This window comes from Parus major, chromosome 9, assembly GCF_001522545.3.
Source record: "Parus major isolate Abel chromosome 9, Parus_major1.1, whole genome shotgun sequence".
Lineage (NCBI taxonomy): Eukaryota > Metazoa > Chordata > Aves > Passeriformes > Paridae > Parus > Parus major.
The window spans coordinates 4,616,966-4,634,854 of NC_031778.1; the positions used below are offsets into that span (position 1 = coordinate 4,616,966).

At 51.5% G+C, this 17,889-nt stretch overlaps 2 protein-coding genes across 7 annotated transcripts; both read left to right on the top strand.

Annotated features, from left to right (window-relative positions):
• Nucleotides 1-163: 163 nt before the first annotated feature.
• On the top strand, nucleotides 164-8,869 carry TBCCD1 (TBCC domain containing 1). Of its 4 annotated transcripts, none has more exons than XR_001523384.2 (7): nucleotides 164-508; nucleotides 610-759; nucleotides 2,016-2,382; nucleotides 3,215-3,401; nucleotides 4,025-4,522; nucleotides 7,291-7,433; nucleotides 7,594-7,709. XR_001523384.2 is itself a non-coding variant. In XM_015638197.2 (7 exons), the coding sequence occupies exons 1-6, from the start codon at nucleotides 176-178 to the stop codon at nucleotides 7,721-7,723; spliced, it is 1,665 nt and encodes a 554-aa protein (XP_015493683.1). In that variant the 5' UTR covers nucleotides 164-175; the 3' UTR covers nucleotides 7,724-7,769; nucleotides 8,362-8,869. The 4 variants fall into 4 exon arrangements, 2 of the variants coding, with proteins under 2 accessions (XP_015493683.1, XP_033372620.1); XR_004498704.1 differs by lacking the exon at nucleotides 7,594-7,709 and adding an exon at nucleotides 6,935-7,172; XM_015638197.2 differs by lacking the exon at nucleotides 7,291-7,433 and adding an exon at nucleotides 8,362-8,869 and having other exon boundaries at nucleotides 7,594-7,769.
• Nucleotides 8,870-8,997: 128 nt separating this feature from the next.
• On the top strand, nucleotides 8,998-17,197 carry CRYGS (crystallin gamma S). 3 transcript variants are annotated; one of them, XM_015638200.3, is made up of 3 exons: nucleotides 8,998-10,653; nucleotides 14,831-15,073; nucleotides 16,869-17,197. In XM_015638200.3, the coding sequence occupies exons 1-3, from the start codon at nucleotides 10,633-10,635 to the stop codon at nucleotides 17,139-17,141; spliced, it is 537 nt and encodes a 178-aa protein (XP_015493686.1). In that variant the 5' UTR covers nucleotides 8,998-10,632; the 3' UTR covers nucleotides 17,142-17,197. The 3 variants fall into 3 exon arrangements, with proteins under 3 accessions (XP_015493686.1, XP_018863360.1, XP_033372621.1); XM_019007815.2 differs by lacking the exon at nucleotides 8,998-10,653 and adding an exon at nucleotides 10,916-11,231; XM_033516730.1 differs by lacking the exon at nucleotides 8,998-10,653 and adding an exon at nucleotides 11,240-13,012.
• Nucleotides 17,198-17,889: the final 692 nt, after the last annotated feature.

Below are 17,889 nucleotides of genomic sequence, written 5' to 3' on the forward strand. Positions count from 1 at the left end.
GCCGGCCACGCCCCGCCACCCCTCCAGGCTGACTTCCTCCAGAACAGCCAGTCAGCGAGCGCACTGCTTTTTCCCGCCCCCGCGCTGGCAGTCGCAGCCAATGGACAGCGGCTCCCGGCTGGAGGCGGGGCCGTCTCTATGGTGCCCGCGGCGGAACCCGGAAGCGGCGGTGGCCATGGCGGGGTCGGTGCGGCTGTGGGTGCGTACGGAGCCGTTCCTGGTAGGAGCGCTCCCGGCCCCGCCGCCCGCTCGCCTCACCCCGCACTACCTTCGCAAGGCGGCCGCCTACGCCCGCGCGCGGGCCGACCAGGGCTGCTTCCCGCGGCTGCGCTGGCCCTGCTGGCGGCACATCGCCTGCGGGAAGCTGCAGCTGAGCCGCGAGATCGCCTGGCTCTACTTCGAGCTCTTCCGCGGCCTCCTCGGGCCCGCCCCGCCGCTCCGCCTGCGCTGGGCCGAGGCCGAGGCGGCCTGCGCCAGCGCCGAGGAGCTGGAGCGGGAGCGGAGCAAGGCAAGAGCCCGGAGCCGGCCTGAGGCAGGGCGAGTCCCGACCCCGCCTGAAGGGGAGCCCGGCCCAGCCTGACTCTTGTCTGTCTCTCCCGTGCTCTCCAGCTCTCCGTGGACACTCTGCAGTTCCTGCTCTTCCTTTACGTGCAGCAGCTTCACAACGTTTCCCTGCGGCGATCTCTGCTCGGGGACGAGTGGCCCAGCGCCAGGACCAAGTCTCCCAGCCTGAGTGGGAAATCGGCCGGCGGGAATAAGGTGCTCGTGCCTGTGCGATTCTCCATGCAGGAGCTTCTTGTCCGTGGCAAGCTGCCTGGAGGGGGCTTGGAAAGGCGCTAGTTTGCTCCTGGGAGGGTTTCACCTGTAGTAAAGCGTGAGCAAGGGTCTAGCTGCAGAATTCTAAAGGGAAGTTGCTGTGATCTCTATAGTTTATGAAATTTATTTTTTTTTAATTTTCCATGAGACTTTTTTGGAGTCTGAAGCTGACTGAATATTCCCTAAAAGTCTTGGCAAGTCTTCTTTTAAGAAGCAACAGCCTTTTTTTAGCTTTATTAGCCAAGGAGGAAGCTCTCCTTATGCTCATATTGCCTTTCCTGTGATCCAGTGTGGAGTTTTAGATCCCAGGAGGTTCCCTGGCATCCCATTCTGTTTCTGAGAAGGGAGTTGGTTGTTCAGCTGTAGATCCACTGTGTGGAAATGCTGTTTCCTTTTAAAATACTTCTGGGTATTTAGGAAGGAGTGAGTTGGATGTGTCCCATGGGCAGCTCTGTGTGGGTGAATGGATTACAATTTGCAACCCTGTGTAATGCCATGCAAACCTCTGGAATTCTGGCTCACGTGCTGCTGTGAGCGGGATGAGCTTGTGAGATGTAGCTTGGGGCAAGCTGGAATCATTGAAAATAGGAGCTGGGTAACTTGATCCTGAAACATTGAACAGAAGTGGTGAGGACAAGGTGTAATCACAACTGTGTGTTCCTTCAGCAAAACTCAGCTTTATGAAGCTCTGCCAGAATTCCAGTCTCCTGATTTTTTTGGACTGGAGAATTTGATATAAGGATTCTTTCAGAGGGTTTGGTTTATTGGTGCACTTGCTGTGGAGGAATGGCTGTCAGCTTTTTATCCTGGAAGGTGGCACTGAATCCTGGCTGCACGTCTGGCCTAGCTGCAGGGATTTTCCAGTGGAGCAGCTCCAAGACCTTGAGTGTCAGTTATTGATTTATTTTCTCCCTTTGAATGCCAGCAGCAGTGGCCTGGATTTGTGTAGGATTGTAGAAAAGCCTGGTGCTGCTCTCTTAGAAGGAAATATTTGGTACTTGAGCTGGAATGAAATGTTTTGAGTTTTTGTGGGGAGGTGTCTTTCTGGCTTTGGAAGAGCAGAGCAGCAGGAATGAGCACTGTGTCTGACTGTGTTTCCTTCTTCTGGAAGGATTCTAAGCAAGGACTTGTATGATGATGTCCATGGAGCTTCTGAGCCCAGAGAACTCACTCCCTTGTGTGTTTTCCTTCCCCTCCAGAACTGGAACGACCAGGAGCACCTTGCCTTTGTGCAGAGCCACCTCTTGGATATGTTGGAGCTGCTGCTGGAGCCAGAGCAGCTCTCAGCCTCTTCCCACTCCAGCTGCAGCAGCCTGGTGTCTTTTGAAGCCGTGTGTGCCCTCAGCTTCCTGCTCGAGGGCACCGTCAGCAATTCCGGCAGCGTCCGGCCCCTCCACGAGCTGGCCCTCAGGCAGCCCTGCCACGGCCACAATGGATATTCCAAGGTGTCCAGAGCCTTCTCGCTGCCCAAGCTGGAGAGCTGGCTGCGCTCCTCCCTCACTGCTAATCCCTTGGGAATGACTGTCTGCCTCAAGGCTGGCAAGAAGCTCGCCTGGGCACAGCAAGGTGGGCAAAACTGCTGGGAAGCTTTTCTTAGAAAGACAGAAATGGGGGCAAAAGAGAAATATATAGAAATATACAGAAATATGGCAGATAGAAATATGGAAAAGTAGGAACAGAAGTATATGGAAATACATAAATATACAGAAATACAAAGCATAGAGAAATCGAAATACAGAAATTTAGAAAATTAGAAATACAGAAAAAATAAATATAGATAAATAGTATAAGTAAAATTTAGGGAAAAAAAAAAAAGAAGCAGAAATGGGAACTCAGGTCCTGTTGCTGGCCAGGGGTCTGGCAGTGGGGTGGGACCTGGTCTAGGTTTCCTAGCCCCTCTCCTTCAGCGACATGACAGTGGAGCAAAGGCACTTTCCCCCTTAGGGTATGGAATTCAACTCAGTGTTTTGTTTCCCTGACTGCAGGATTCCAAGAGGAGCAGTGGGTTAGGGAGGATGGGGAAGGACTTAAGGATTGTGTCCTAGAGGGATCATTTCCCTTTCTAAAACACACAATTCCTGCTCAAAACTTGCTCTCAGGATCTTCCTGGTAAGCTGAGTCTTGCGTTCAGGAACAGGCTTGTGGAACTGAAGATTCTTTGCTCGGTGCTGGCTGGAGCTTGTGGGAGGCCTTGGCTACTCCTAAGTAATCTTGAAGTGGTTTTGATCATTCAGTGTCTGTCAGTTTCTGAAATTTCTGGTTCCTCATGCTGTTGGCCTGCCCAGGGAGCATCAGGGATGGTGTGACTGGTATGGGAAGTACCATCCCTGAACTTTGGGACTCACGATTTTCCTGAAGAATTGCTGGACTCAGAACTTTTGTGGGCTTTGTTTTGCAGTGGAAGGAACAACCAGGAGAGCCAGGATTGCCTGCAGCTCCCGGGTGGTGCCAGAGGTGTCCCCTATGGTGATCATGAGCCAGGTGTACAGGCAGACCCTGGCCAAGAGCTCGGACACTCTGGTGGGGGCTCATGTCAGAATCCATCGTTGCAACGAGTCCTTCATTTACCTCCTGTCCCCTCTGCGGTGAGTTTGGGTTCTACTGGGACACAGCTGCACTCCTGGCTGTCCATGAGTGTGTCCTGGGGGCCAGACCAATGGGATCCTGGGGGGCATTAGGAAGAGCATTCCCAGTAGGTCAGGGAGTGATCCTGCCCCTCATGTGAGGCACAGCTGGGGTGCTGTGTTCAGGTCTGGGTTCCTCAGGAGGGACAAGGAGCTCCTGAGAGGGTCCAGTGGATGGTACAGAGATGGTGAAGGGACTGAAGCATCTTCCTAACAAGGCAAGGCTGAGAGAGCTGGGCCTGGTTAGTCTGGAGAAGACCAGACTGAGATGGGATCCCATCAATCCATGCAGAGATCTCCAGGGGGTGCAAGAGGGTTGTGTCAGGCTTTGCTCAGAGGTGCCAGTAACGGGACAAGGAGCAATGGCCATAAACTAAAACACAAGTTTCACCTCAACATGAGGAAGAACTTCTTTCCGTTAAGGCTGGCAGAGCACTGCAACAGCTGCCCAGGGAGGATGTGGAGTCTCCCTCTCTGGAGGCATTCCAAACCCACCTGGACATGTTCCTGTGTCACCTCCAGCAGGTGACCCTGCCTTGGGCTGGGTTCCTTCCAGCCCTAATGGTTCTGTATTTCTTTGGCAGATCTGTGTCCATCGAGAAGTGCCGGAATAGCACCTTTGTCCTGGGCCCCGTGGAGACGTCAGTCCACGTCCAGAGCTGTGACAACATCAAGGTCATCGTGGTTTGCCATCGCTTGTCCCTTTCGTCCACCACTGGCTGTACCTTCCACACTCTCACACCCACACAGCCCCTCATCCTCTCAGGGAACCAGGCAATCAGCTTTGCCCCTTTCCACACCCATTATCCCATGCTGGAAGACCACATGGCTCAGGTGGGCTTGGCCACTCTGCCAAACTACTGGGACAGCCCCATGCTGGTGTGCAGGGACAGCGGTGACGCGAGCGTCTTCCAGCTCCTGCCCCCCTCAGACTTCTACACCTTTGTGATTCCCTTTGAGATGGAAGGAGACACCACAGAGACCCCAGGGGGGCTTCCCCAGGAGTACCAGGAGGTGCTGAGCCAGCGGGAGCAGAAGGTCCAGGTGTGGCAGCGCATGGTGAAGGAGGCAGAGCTGTCCAGGTGAGTGCCTTCCAGGAAGGGCAGAGCTTGGCCACATGGACAGAGGGTTGTTTGGTGGGATTCCACAGAAATCCCTGAAGGATGGGTTGGGTTTTGTAAGCCATGTCTTGCAGACCAGTCCTAGAGCATTAGTAATTGGCAATCCTGAGATTCTGCTTGGTAAGGTTTGAAGAGTAATGCTCACAGACATAGCTCAGAGTTGTAGAATCCCTAAATGCTTTGGGTTGGAAGGGACCTTAAAGCTCATCCTGTTCCACCCCCTGCTGTGGATTGCCTTCCACTATCCCAGGTAGCTCCAAGCCCTGTCCAGCCTGGCCTTGGACAGTTCAGGGATGGGGCAGCCACAGCTTCTCTGGCCAACCTGTGCCAGGGTCTCACCTCCCTCACAGGGAACAATTCCTTCCCAAAGTCCCATCTATCCCTGCCCACTGGCAGTGGGAAACCATTCCCCCTTGTCCTGTCATTCCAGTCCTTTGTCCCAAGTCCCTCTCCAGCTCTTCTGGAGCTCCTTTAGGCCCTGAAAGTGGCTCTCAGGTCTCCCTGGAGCCTTCTCCTCTCCAGGTGAACACCCCCAGCTCTCCCAGCCTGGCTCCCGAGCAGAGAGGCTCCAGCCCCTGGAACACCTCTGTGGCATCCTCTGGATTCCAGCAGTGGCACATCCTTGCTATGCTGGGATATCAGCTATCCCAGAGCTGAAGGCAGCTCTGCAGGTGGGGCCTCACCAAGTGGAGTGAAGGGGGACAGTGCCCTCCCTCACCCATGCTGCTCCTAAGGAGGTGCTTTCTCAAAGTTGCATTTTCCCAGCTTGTGAGACTCCAGGAAAAGCATTCCTGGATATTGCTGAGGTGAGGGATCCACCCTGGCAGTGGATTGGGCCGGGGCTGGGTGTGCAGCCTGAGCTGCCTGGGGACCCTCTTAGCCCAACCTTCACCTTGGGATTGAAGCTGTAAATGACTGTCCCAGCCCTTGTTGAGGTGAGCTGGGAATGTGCACGTGGATCTTTGCAGATGACATTGTGGGCAGTAGCTTTTAAATTCCCCTGGAGCACAGAATGGGGAAAAAAACCCTATTTCAAACATCTGTTGTTCTCCCAGGGCTGCTGCTTCCCACCACAGTTTTGGGAAGGGGTTTGACCTGTCAGGACCGTCCTGTGAAAGAAGTGGAGGAAATAGGGATGATGTGCTTAGATTTGCCATCGTCTGCCACAGTTGCAGGAGGCAAGAGCTCACTGCTTATTCCATAAAAAGTGGGGGGAATTGGCAAGTTTAGAAGCTTGTTGAAAAGAAACTGGGCAGCTGACAGTGTAAAATGTCTGTTGTCTCCAGCAGGCAGGGAGGCAGGAAGGGAGACAAGTAGGAAGCTTACAGCAAACAGGATATCAGGCTTGTAGAAAGAAAAAAGCTGCTGTGCTCAAGTGGGGAGGTGAAAGAGAGTGTTAGAAATAAGAAGACATCTTTCAAGAAGTTGAAGTTGTCTGATTGAGGAAAGTGGGGCAAAAAAAGAATGTAAATCCTGCCAGGCTGAAAGTAAAACCCCCGTAAGACAGGACCAAGAAGACAGCTTGAAGAACAACTTGCAAAAGCATAAAATCCTGTTTATTCATTTTTCTAGCGTATCAGGCACAAAGTCTTTCAGGGTCAGTAGCAGATCAAGGTAGAGAAAAAACTCTTGAAGAAGATAAATCCATAAGGGAAAAAAGAAGTGTCTGTGTTCACTGGGGAGGAATTTGGGTTAGTTTGTGTCCCAGAAGCCTGCTTTTTGGGGAATGGCTCAAATGGAAGAGAACATACAGACAGCAGCCTTAACTTGAAAAAAGGATGTGGATACACGGAGCTTGTCTGAGGCTGAGTAGAATGGCCTGAATTGGAAGGGACCTTAAAAATCCAACCAGATTCTACCCCCTGCCATGGGCAGGGACACCTTCCACTACCCCAGGTTGCTCCAAGCCCCATCCAGCCTGGCCTTGGGCACTTCCAGGGATCCAGGGGCAGCCACAGCTTCTCTGGGCTCCCTGTGCCAGGGCCTCACCTCCATCACAGGGAAGAATTCCTTTCCAGTATCATATCTGACCCTGCCCTCTGTCAGTAGAAAGCCATTCCCCCTTGTGCTGTCACTTCAGGCTCTTGGAAAGGGTTTCTCTCCATGCTGTAGCTCCTTCAGGCACTGGAAGGCCACAGTGATTTCACTCCAAAGCTTCTCTTCTCCAGGCTGAACAATTCCAAATCTCCCAGCATTTCCTTAGAGGAGGGATGCTCCATCTCTCTGAGCACCTTCATGGTCTCCTCTGGAGCCAGTTTCCTGCTTTTCCCAGTACAGGATGGGGTCAACACATCACATTAGGAATGGGTTCAAAGCAAACCCACATAAAATCTCCAGAATACTGAAAAATGTTCATTTTTCATTGGTGTTCAGAAATGAATTGTGGTAACTCCTTGAAAAAGTCTATCAGGAGCTACTCCACACCTGTGCCACCTTTGGCTTAAGAAATTCCAGATGTGAGCTGATCCCAGAGGACTGGGATGCTGTTCTGGAGATGCTTTTGGGCATCTGACCAGTGCCAGTTAGCCTGAGCTGAGTGGCTCACCCTGTTACTGCTGGACTTACCAAAAACACCCCAAAAGTTCATAATGAGCAACAGGAATGATGTGAGGTATGTTTATAGGTGCATTTTTTCCCTGATCTCCATCCTCTCTGGTGCTGTCAGAACAGAATTTTGTGTCCTTAGTGCTTAATCACTGGTTGCTAATTTTAATTTTCTCCCTTTTCAGACAGTTTTTCAGCTGTGGCCTGAGGGGAAAGTGGAGGTAGCCCTGGAACAGGGTGGTTGTGTTGGTGGGATGGGGAATTTTGTATGACTTCTCCAGCTCCACCAGGTTCTGCTTTTGGGATTCATTATCGTCACATTCACTAGGTAAAAACCTTTTCTGGTTGTCTCTGCATGGTTCAGGAACCAAGCCTCACTCTTCCTGATACATCTGGAGGCTTGTTTGGATAGTAAAGACATGTTAGAAGTATAATACTGTAAATAAATGTGATTTTTCCATATTTCCCTGCTGATGTTTCTGTTTCAGGGATCAGAGGAAACAGTTCCAGACATTGGTAGAAAACAAATTCTATGAGTGGCTGGTTGAGACGGGGAACCGGCAGCAGCTGGACAGCCTGGTCCCTCCTGCAGTCAGCTCCAAGCAGGTAGCAGGATAACATTCCTGGGCAGGACAACATTCCTGGGCAGCAGAAGGAAAGGGAGGTGGGTAAAAGGCTTCCTTCTCTTGCTTCTTCTCTCCTCCCAGCAATTTTCCCATGTTTGTGTGCACAGCCAAGGCAGAGGTAGGAAAAGCAGGGGTCCCTTGAGTGACTTCTCTCAAGAGTCTGGCACTTGGCTTTAGTTCTTACTTTCCTGTCAAACCCCATTTTCAGCTGAAATCTGTGTACTCAGCGCTGCCTTGCTGTCAAATTTGATTTGTTGGAGGTATTTGTAAGGCAGATGGGCATATTGCACATAGTGTGATAAAAAACTGATTGGAATAGCTGCTCTTTCAAAGAAACTGTGTATTGATATCTGCCCATCTCACTTCTTGCTAAAGAGAGTTGAGTGATACTTTGGGTTGTTCTTTTGATGAGAATTTGGGTAATTCTTACACTGAGACTGGATAATTCTCACTTATTCTTCCCAAGCAGAAGTGGTTTAGGAGCTGGAGACCTGCCCTAATTGTGTTCTTCTGCTACACCATGTTTCAAACCATTTCATTAGAAAATGGTTTTATTTTTTACTTAGCCTTTGAATTCCTTTTTCTTTGCAGGTGTTAGAAGTAAAATTGTCTCTTTTTATTTTGTTCCAGAGCTCTGGGAACAGTCAGTGGTCCGCCCAGCCTATTACTCATTAAGACTTTGTGGCCATTCCACCTGCACCCAGTGGATCCAACACCCAGCCCTGGTGTGGATTGGACTGCCTGGCTGCTGTAGGGTTCCTGAGCACTGCTGCCTTCTCAGGAATGTGCTGTAGCCATCCTGTTGGTGACTGAGAGGTGCCTGGCACTGGGGGAAGATGAAGTGTGCCTTGTTTCAGGGCTGTCCCTGCAGTTAGTGCCCATGGTGAGCAGGTGTCCAGCACACCAGGTTTCCTGGGACAAAGCTGGATGCAGGCCCTGGGCATCACCTGCATCCTCATGGTACAAACCAGCTGTGTTGTTTTTATAAATGTGAAAAAGAAATGTTTAAATTTTTTATGAACTAAGTCCAACAGGTTTGGTTTTTTTTTTATATGAAGATGGCATTTTTGTGAAGGTGAATTTTTGTATATGGTTGCATTGTTTTGACAAATGTCAATAAACCAGTGTTGTTGGGTTACCTGGCACATGTCCTAGGGGAAGGGGTTTTACCTGTACAGCCAGTCTTAGAGGGACACAGCATCTTTTACCTTAATGAAATGTGAGAAAGAGAGAGAAACTGCTAATTTATGAGGAAAGTGGGGCAAAAAAAGAGTGTAAGTCCTGCCAGGCTGAAAGTGAAACTCCTGTAAAATTCAGCCATGGAGCTGAAAGGTTTTGAAGTCTGCCCTGGCACATGGTTTTGGTACAAGCCCTGTTCCTATCTCATAATTTTCATAAAGATTATCAGCTTGAATAAGCACCATTCTTCTGTGCTAGTGGGATGTGTTTTGGGAAGATGTGCTTGTAGCTGAGCACTTAAATAAGCTTGGAAAATAGGCAAAGGCATTGCATGGATGAGTGGAGGCAGCAGCTAGTGGTGCCTTGGGAAGAGCTATCCAAGCTGAGAGTGAGGGGAAGTCACAGTACTCTGGAGTGCACAGCTTCAGAATTCCTCTGAAAGTCTCTCTTGGCTCCTGGGCCAGCAGGTGAGGTGAGTTTATTATATTTATTTATGTGAGATGAGTTTATTGTATTTAACCAACCTTTAAAGGAGGGATGTGTGAAGAGCCCACAGCTTTGAGCTGTGAACTTGCTGGTAAAACCCAGCTCGTGCTTGAACGCTGATCTTCAGAAATTAAAAATTAAATCAATCCAAGTGGCCTCACTGAGAGCAACAGCTCTGGGTGATTCAAGGCTCCTAAAATGGGAAGAGGAGCAGCTGCTGAATGTGTGTGCCCCGGGCTGTCCCATCTGCCTGCATTTACAGAGCTGCTGTTGCGAGAGTGCTTGTCCTGACGGATTTGAAAGAGGTGCTGCGTGTTTCGGGCGCTGCTGTGCCAAATTCATGTCCCTTTGTCTCCCTAAGCCTTTGGGCTGGGGCACTGAATAGCTGCAGAGGTGGTTTTTCATAATGCTCTGGCGGGGGCGGGGGGGTGGCTGTGGAAGCCAGTGATCCTCGGCCTCCCCCATCTGAGAGCTGGAGTGTGGCCGAAGGGAAAACTCCTCTGCTTCAACCTCAGGTGCTGGGCTGAGAGTTGGGAGTCGAATGTGTGGCACTTGCAGAGACAACCAGGGCATCGTTTTGATGTGTGAAATAACTCAGTTTGTGGGGAGGTGGCCACACATCCTTCTTTCCTTCTATGTCAAGAGGTGTTTGGAGCATCGTGGCTCCAGCTGAGGGTGTCCCAGGAAAATCTGCAGCCTCTGCTGCACAGATGTTTCCATTGAGAGCTTTCAGTGCAGAGCTGGTCTTTGCAAGCCCCTGGTGTCTGCTCTGAGCCCTTGTTTATGGTTTTTTTAATTGCACCCTTCACTTGACTGGAACACGCCCTGATGAGTATCCTTACAAATGGGGTGGGTGTCTAAGAGATAACGAGGATTCCTTCTTGTTTAACAAGTTTGGAAGGGAGGGAGGGAGCAACCACATTACCACCTGTCCTCCTGGACTTGGCAGAGGGCTGCATGTTTTGAGTGCATTTGGCAGAGTTTTGGTGTTCTGACTCAGCAAATGGTAACAAAGGGAGGATGGCAAAGCCTTCCTTTATTCCATAATCCTGTTTGCTTTTCTGGAAATCGGCTATAGCCTCAGAATCACTGACTCAATTTTTGGATCCTATTCTCATGACAAAGCAGCTGTCTGGTTTAAAACAAGCCCATTATAAAAAGGGCACCTCGGATCCTGGCTGTTTGTAACAGCTGCTGACGTTCCTCCGGCACAGGGGAGCTTGGCTGGAACGGAAAATGTCCAGAGCTGGAACCAAGGTAAGATTTTTTGCAGTGTATTCATGATTTTGGCTAAGAGTGCAGAATTTTGCGGGGATGAATTGTGGAGAAAGTTTGTTTTCTTTGTTCTGCTGACAGCTTCCCCCTTTGTCAGTGTGTGGGCAGGGGGAGATGCTTGAAATCCTTCCTCACGTGGAGGGAAGCTGGAGCTGAGCCCTCCCAAGTATTTTCCCAGATTTTGGCTGGTTCCTCTAAGTGTGGCTCTGCCAGAGGATGGAGTCAAGTGCAGTGACTGGTGAGGAGGCATTTTGAAATGGTTCTAAATCAGCAGGATCTGATGCCTTGTAAATTGGGGGTGGAGGGGGCTGTGCCAGCTGGGAATCACTGCGCTTGCAGAGCGGAGTCTCATGGAAAGCTCCCTCAGAGCCTTGGGAGAGCCTGACTCCAGCACCAGCAGAGCTGCCACATCCCTTTTCCATGGTGGAGCAGAGGGTGTGCTGTGACAGAAGGACTCCTGGATGATGGCCATGGCACTGAAGGGAATAGTGTTCCCTAAGGGGTGCACACCAGCCTTGGGATTCAGTGCAGTCAGCAGGGATGAACTGAAATTGGAGGAGGTAGGTTGGGAAGCTCAGCTTCAGCTGGAGTGACATCTTGGGTGAGGAATCCAGCTCCTCAGGCTTGGGTTTAACAGAGCTGAGCTGGCTGCTCGCACAGAACTTGTACTGGGTCTGGGACTGGGCAGGGAGAAACAGCTGGGAAAGGAAATGAGGATGAGGGCTTGGGCCAGTGTCCCCTATGGAATGTCAAACACTATTAGGATGCTGCAGGAAGAGCTTCATCTGAGTTTAGATTTGAGCTGGATTCCTTTTTGCCTGTGGGGGCTGTGAGACCCACGGGGCTTTGGGAGCACAGTGGGTTTGAAGGCACTGGGCAATGCCATGGAATGTCTTGGCTTTTCCATGTCCTTGAGCTCTGTGGCTCTCGGGGGTTGGGCTGGTGGTCTGGGAAGCCAAGGAGAGTGTGCTGGTGGCTCCCAGATCCTGAGGTGCAAACTTTCTGTACCTGAGTCTAAAAAAGGTGGTGGGGAATTGCAGCTGCTCCATCCTTGAGTCTCCTGTCAGCTTGGAAAGCCTTGAGCACATTCTGCCTTTTCCCTGTTGAAAGCCGTATCCCCTTGGAGTGTACCATGGGGAATTAATGGAATAGGGGCAGCAGGATGGCCAGGAAGAGTTATCTCCTATTTCTGTACATTGTACTCTTGTTTAGCACATTCCAGGAAAGGGCAAAGTAGGGAATTAAACACCATTTCTCACAACCCCAGTGAGTGATCTGCTCTGGAAAAGGATCAGTGCTGACAAAGGAAACACTACTGGATATATTTTATGAGTTTTCTTCTAGCTAAGCTATTTTTGAAAAGAAATATGTAATAACTCAGGTGATATGACCAAAGTGAGAGTTTTACATTCCTGCAAGGAAGATCTGCTCTGGCAAACCTGGTATGTGTCTGGTAACCCCAGAAAAGGCAAGGTTAGGGCAGGGAGAGGTTAACAGGGGAGTGCTGGGAGCGGAGCTCCTGGAGTGTTTGGCTGAAGGAAGGCAGTTTCCTTTCGAGTGAGAGGGGACAGAAACAAAGCTGGAAATCTGGAATCTGTAATTATTCTATGGGTGAAAACATCAACCAGCTCTGTTGGTGGCTGGATCCATGCAGGAAAGCTGGGAAACAAAGGTCTGAAGTGAGCTGAGGGTGTGTCAGAAGGGCTGTGCCAGAGAACGGGTGGGCAGGATCCCTTAAATTCTGAGATTAAACCAAGGAGCAGCACTTTGGTTGGACACAGTTCTGTAGGAACAGCCATATCCTTGAAGTGCCTTTGGATTTCTTTGGCTTTGTGGTTTTATAAGTACAGGGGAAACGCCCCCTTGGAAATATCAGGAAGCTTTGCCAGGCTCCAGTTTGGTTGTGCTAGGCTGGGTGGTGAAGGAACATCACTGAATTCCAGGATGTTGTGGGTTGGAGGGGACCTTAAAGCCCATCCAGTTCCACCCTCTTCCATAGGCAGGGACACCTTCCACTATCTCAGGTTGCTCCAAGACCCATCCAACCTGGCCTTGAATTTATCCAGGTTCCCTCTGCCCAGAAAGCAGAGCCACATTGGGCAGAGCTCATCATCGACTGTGTTGGACACTCACGACATGGACAGGAGTGGGACAGGATCAGAGCTTGGAGACGTGTGTTGGAGAGAGGGATCAGCCATCCCAGTAGAGGATAATGCTGAACCAGGAGTAAATGAATCCCTGCAGAGCGTTTTCCAGGGATGCTGTGGCTTCCTTGACTGCTGGCTTCAAGAAGAGGGTGACTGCCAAACCCAGTGAACAGAGCTTTTGGTGCTGCCTTTGGGTGAGGCTGGCAGCTTTTTTGGGTGATACCTTTAGGATCAACAAGCAGGATCTGGAAAAGGCAGCGGGTTGTGGCTGGGAAGACCTGGCCAGCGTGATTAACTGCCCAAGGGTGGGAAAACAGGAGCTGGACATTTCAGTGCTCTGCTTTCACAGCTTTTATTCACTGCTGGAAAGTTCAGAGTGATTCCCAGCTCTCCACTGAAGGTGGGAAGAACTTGCTCAGGATGTTAAGGGACGGGTTGTTTTGTGTGTACCAACTGCTTTGTGATGGCAGATCAGTCCTTGAAATTAACAGGAAAATAATATTATCCTAATAAATGTCCAGTAACAGGCCACAAAATCAAGAGCATGACTCCTCTGGCATGATCAGTCTGACTCCCCAGATCCCCTGGTCAGGCTGGTAGGACCTGCTGACCAACCAGCTCCAGGAGCCCTCTGGCTAATTTAATTTTTAGCACAAAACAAATGATTAAAAATAAAAAATGAGCAAGTTGTCCTGGATTTGGGTTGAAACCCTGACAATGAATGATTTTTTAAGAGCAAGGTTACATTGATAGCAGTAGCCAAAGCACTGTAGATGAAGTACAGCAGGTGTGGGTGTATCTTAATACTCCAACCACAGAAAAAAAAAACATGGAAAAAATGAACTGTGGAACAGTGCATGTTGGGTGTGGCCAGAAGGATTCTCTCTAGACCATCTGGTGCCGCAAACGAGCAAAAGATAAGCATGATGGTTTGGGAATCCTCTCGAAGAAGAGCAACATTTGATGGGTAATTGTCACTTGGGAGGATCTAAAAATGGAGCTGGAGAAAGGACTGGTCTGGTCTAGGGATTGGCAATATTTCCATGAAAGGATGGAAAACTGGGTCTCCTCTCTAGGGCTGGCTGGGTAGGTAATGCCTCAAGTAGGAGGAGTGGGATTGGTTCATCAGGTCCCAAGATCGTTTCAAGCCAGGTTGTGATCAAGGATAAAGTGCTTTGGGGTCAGCAGCATGGCTATAGAGCAGCTCTTGGGAAAGAAATGTGGGGATGGACTGTGAATTTGTCAGAGGTTTCGTGGACTTGCAGCAACCAAAGCAGAACAAGCTAACTGCAAATACAATCCTTGGATGTCCATAAAACAGCTACCCACCATGCACATGGAATGCTCCCTTAGTTTCTTCTAGCATGGGCAAAGTTTGTGTGATGTCCAGCTTTGGGCAGTGGGTTTTGAGAAAGGAAGTTTTGCATTGTTCAAGTGGAAGCAAGGATGGGCTGGAAGACATGACCTGGGAGGAGAGAGACTCCTCCACTCCCTTATCAGTAAAGATCTCCCTGCAAATGCTTGGTGAGCCAATATAAAGGAAATCACGGGATCATTAAGGCTGGAAAAGCCCTCTAAAGGCATCAAGTCCAACTGCTAACCCAGGGCTGCCAGACCCACCCATGTCCCCAGAATCCTGCTTTGTACATTCCGTTGACTTCTCACAGCTCTCCAGCCATAATTTAGTAACTCTTGAAGAGAAGGTGGGAGGGAATTGTTTTGATAGTGTTTTGCTGGAAAAAGGACAGGGACTTCTCTGTGGGAGTGTTGGGTTGGACTGGGAAAGAACAAAGGTTTGGGAAGGGCAGAACACTGGTGGCAGCTGGAGGCATTGGGGCCAGAGAGGTGAATTAGTCTGACTGACTGCAGCTGGTCCCGTTCCATTGCTGGGCTTGATGATTTCTGATATCTTGAGCACTCTGCTTACAGACATTTCCTGCCGTGATGTGGCTGGAATATGGAGATGTGCTGGATGAGGCACCTCCCCACCCTCCCCCCTCTGCTCATTCCAGGTCACCTTCTATGAAGACAAGAACTTCCTTGGCCGTTACTACGAGTGTGACAGTGACTGCCCCGATTTCCACACCTACCTGAGCCGCTGCAACTCCATCCGTGTGGATGGAGGCACCTGGGTGGCCTACGAGAGGCCCAACTATGCTGGGAACATGTACGTGCTGACCCATGGGGAGTATCCCGACTACCACCACTGGATGGGCCTCAACGACCGCCTGGGCTCCTGCAAATACATCCAGATCGTAGGTGTCACCCCTTGCCAGGGGATACTGTCATTTCCACCTGTTGTGGAAAGGGTTTCACATCAGGAAACGTGGTGCCCATCTTCCTGGGGAACCACACAGGGGGTGGCTGCAGGGGATTTGCTCCCACGGGCCGGCTCTGGGAGTAGCAAGGTGTTTGGTGGGGGGAGAAGGTGAATCTCTCCCACTCTGGATTGCAGTGGGAAAAGGCAGATCCCTTTGAGTGTGGGTGAGTTTCCACAGGAACAGCAATGTAGTTTCATCAGCATGTTCCTTTAGGGCTTTCAGTGTCCATGCAGGTAGCTCCAAAGTTTGCCTCTCGCCTTTTCTGTGGTGTGTAACCAACTGATCCAACAGGCTCAAGGCCTGTGACAGTGGAATGTAGATTTTGCAGGAACATTCGGAATGAAGGGCGGTTTCTCCTCTAGCAAGCCAGGACTCTCTTCTGATACAGGAAACTGAATCCATGTCACCACCCCACCCTGGGCATGGGGAGACCAAGCCCAGCAGCAGCCCTGGAATGCCCAGAAATGGGAGGGATGCCTGGAGCCCTCCTGGGTCATGCTTGGAGCAGCCTGGTGCCTCCTGGTATTAGGAGAGCACAGCAGGTTTGCTCATCCCCTCCTAACTGATTATGGGGAGAAAGGAAAGAAGGAATGATCCTTTTGGGAAGCCTATGGGGTGGAGGAGCATCCTTTAAAACTGGGATTGTGGGTGAAGTGTGGATTGGTGCTGCTGAGGTTCTGCCAGTAGTGGGGCAGACACTGGTGATCTGCAGGTTGCTGACTTGGAGCACGGCCATGAATTCCCACTGCATGGAGCAGATCTCACAACTGAGAACGGGTTTTGCTTTACTGCCTGGGAGTCTAACGCCCCTCTGAGCCTGTTCTGGCTTTGAGCTGGATCTAAATCCCTTTTCATGGGGCGGGGAGAATTTCCAGCCCATTCAGAGCACTGATCTGGTTTATGACACAGAGCTAAAACACGTGCAAGATGCGAGAGCAGCACAGCTTCCTCCACCAGAGTGAAATGTGGGAGCCTTATCCTGCATATCCACCTGGTACCTGGCTTTCCCTCCTGCCCTGGGGAGACCTCGAGACCCCGCAGAGCTCGGCTGGGGCTGGCAAAGGAGGGAGTGGGCTGAGGAGGTGGGGGAAGAGGTGTCCTTGCTGCTGCAAGATTAGACGCTGCCGCAGTGCCTTCGGGCAAGGAGCACTTCCAATCCCGGTGGGAACCAGTGCTGCCTCCGCAGCAACATGGCCCTGTTGGGGTCAGCAGCTCATTAAACTCCTCTCTGCCTGGAGGAGAGGGGACTGGAGGGGCTCTGGCTCTCTGATGCTCACGTGGAGCACTGAGAGGGGTTCTAGGCCACCCGGGATAGTGAGACCAGCACTGTTGACTCAGCCTTATCCCTGGAGCTACTCTGCATGTGATGCTCTGTTAAAATTCACCCCATCTGCTTCTCCCTGTGCTTTTGGAGGCTGATGTGAGATTTCAGCCTTGTTCTGGTGTGCTGAGGGTGGTTGGTACCTGATTTTGAGTCATGCCCCCATGTCAGAGCTGGAACATGTCAGTGTCCCATCCGATGCTCCGCTTGCCAATGAAGTCACCCAGAGAAGCTGTGGCTGCCCCATCCCTGGAAGTGTCCAAGGCCAGCTTGGATGGGGCTTGGAGGAACCTGGGATAGTAGGAGGTGTGCCCACCCATGGCAGGGAGGTAGAACTGCATGATCTTTAAATCCCTTCCCAAACCATTGCATGACTATGATTTTCTCTCCCTTTTTAATTTTCCCTAGCCGAGTGGAGGCCGAGGCCACATCCAGGTGTTCGAGAAGGGAGATTTTGGCGGGCAGATGTTCGAAGCCACCGAAGATTGCCCCTCCATCATGGAGGAGTGGCACATGCGTGAGGTGCACGCCTGCAGGGTGCTGGAGGGCGTCTGGGTGTTCTACGAGCATCCCAACTACCGGGGCCGGCAGTACGTGCTGCCCAAGGGGGAGTACCGCAAGCCCGTGGAGTGGGGAGCGGCCAGCCCCGCCGTCCAGTCCTTCCGCAGCATCTCCGAGTGAGCCAGCCCCGTGAGAGGGCTGCACACCCCCCCAATAAAGCAACTGAGTCGCTCAGCTCCGCCTGGTCTTGCTTATTCCTGGGATTTGTGTGCGATGTGTCCTGTCTCGGGGGAGCTGGGGTGGAGCGGAGCCTTCTCTGAGCGAAACACCCCCCTGCCAGCCCCGACCGCCTCATTGCCATCCCCTTCTGCACCCCCTGCCCTCTGTCCCACTGCTCCTTTAGGAAAAAGCCATCCCGATTCTGGCAGCCCAGTGTGCCAGGTGCAGGATGTCCTCTCTCGGTGGGAACCAAGGGATTCTGCTGCTTAAACGGACTGGGAAGCAGGAGAGCAAGCTGGATGTGGGATAGAGGCAGTGAGTGCCTCTGGGAGCCGCCCTGGCATTGGGAGGTGGCTGCTGAGTGATCCCGAGGGGAAGGAAGAGCTCCCTGGCCACCTGAGGTGTGCAGGGAGCAGAGGGGGCTCCCAGTTAGCCCAGTTTGCCACCAGGAAGGTCTCATTTTGCCCGGTGCTGGCAGAGGAGAGGCAGGTGCCAGGCACAGGCTCCGGGCAGGAATACCTGATGGCTGGGCACCCTAGCCCTGGCAGCCGCGGGGGCCTGCAGCCCGTTTGTACACGGAACCGAGGGGCTTTGGGGCAATGACGCTGGAGGTGGGAGCAGAGCCCTCCCAGCCGTGTTCTGCAGTTTCCTCCCGTTGATGTATGAGGTTATTATGGAGCAGGGAGCCAAGGGTGAGTGATGCTCATCA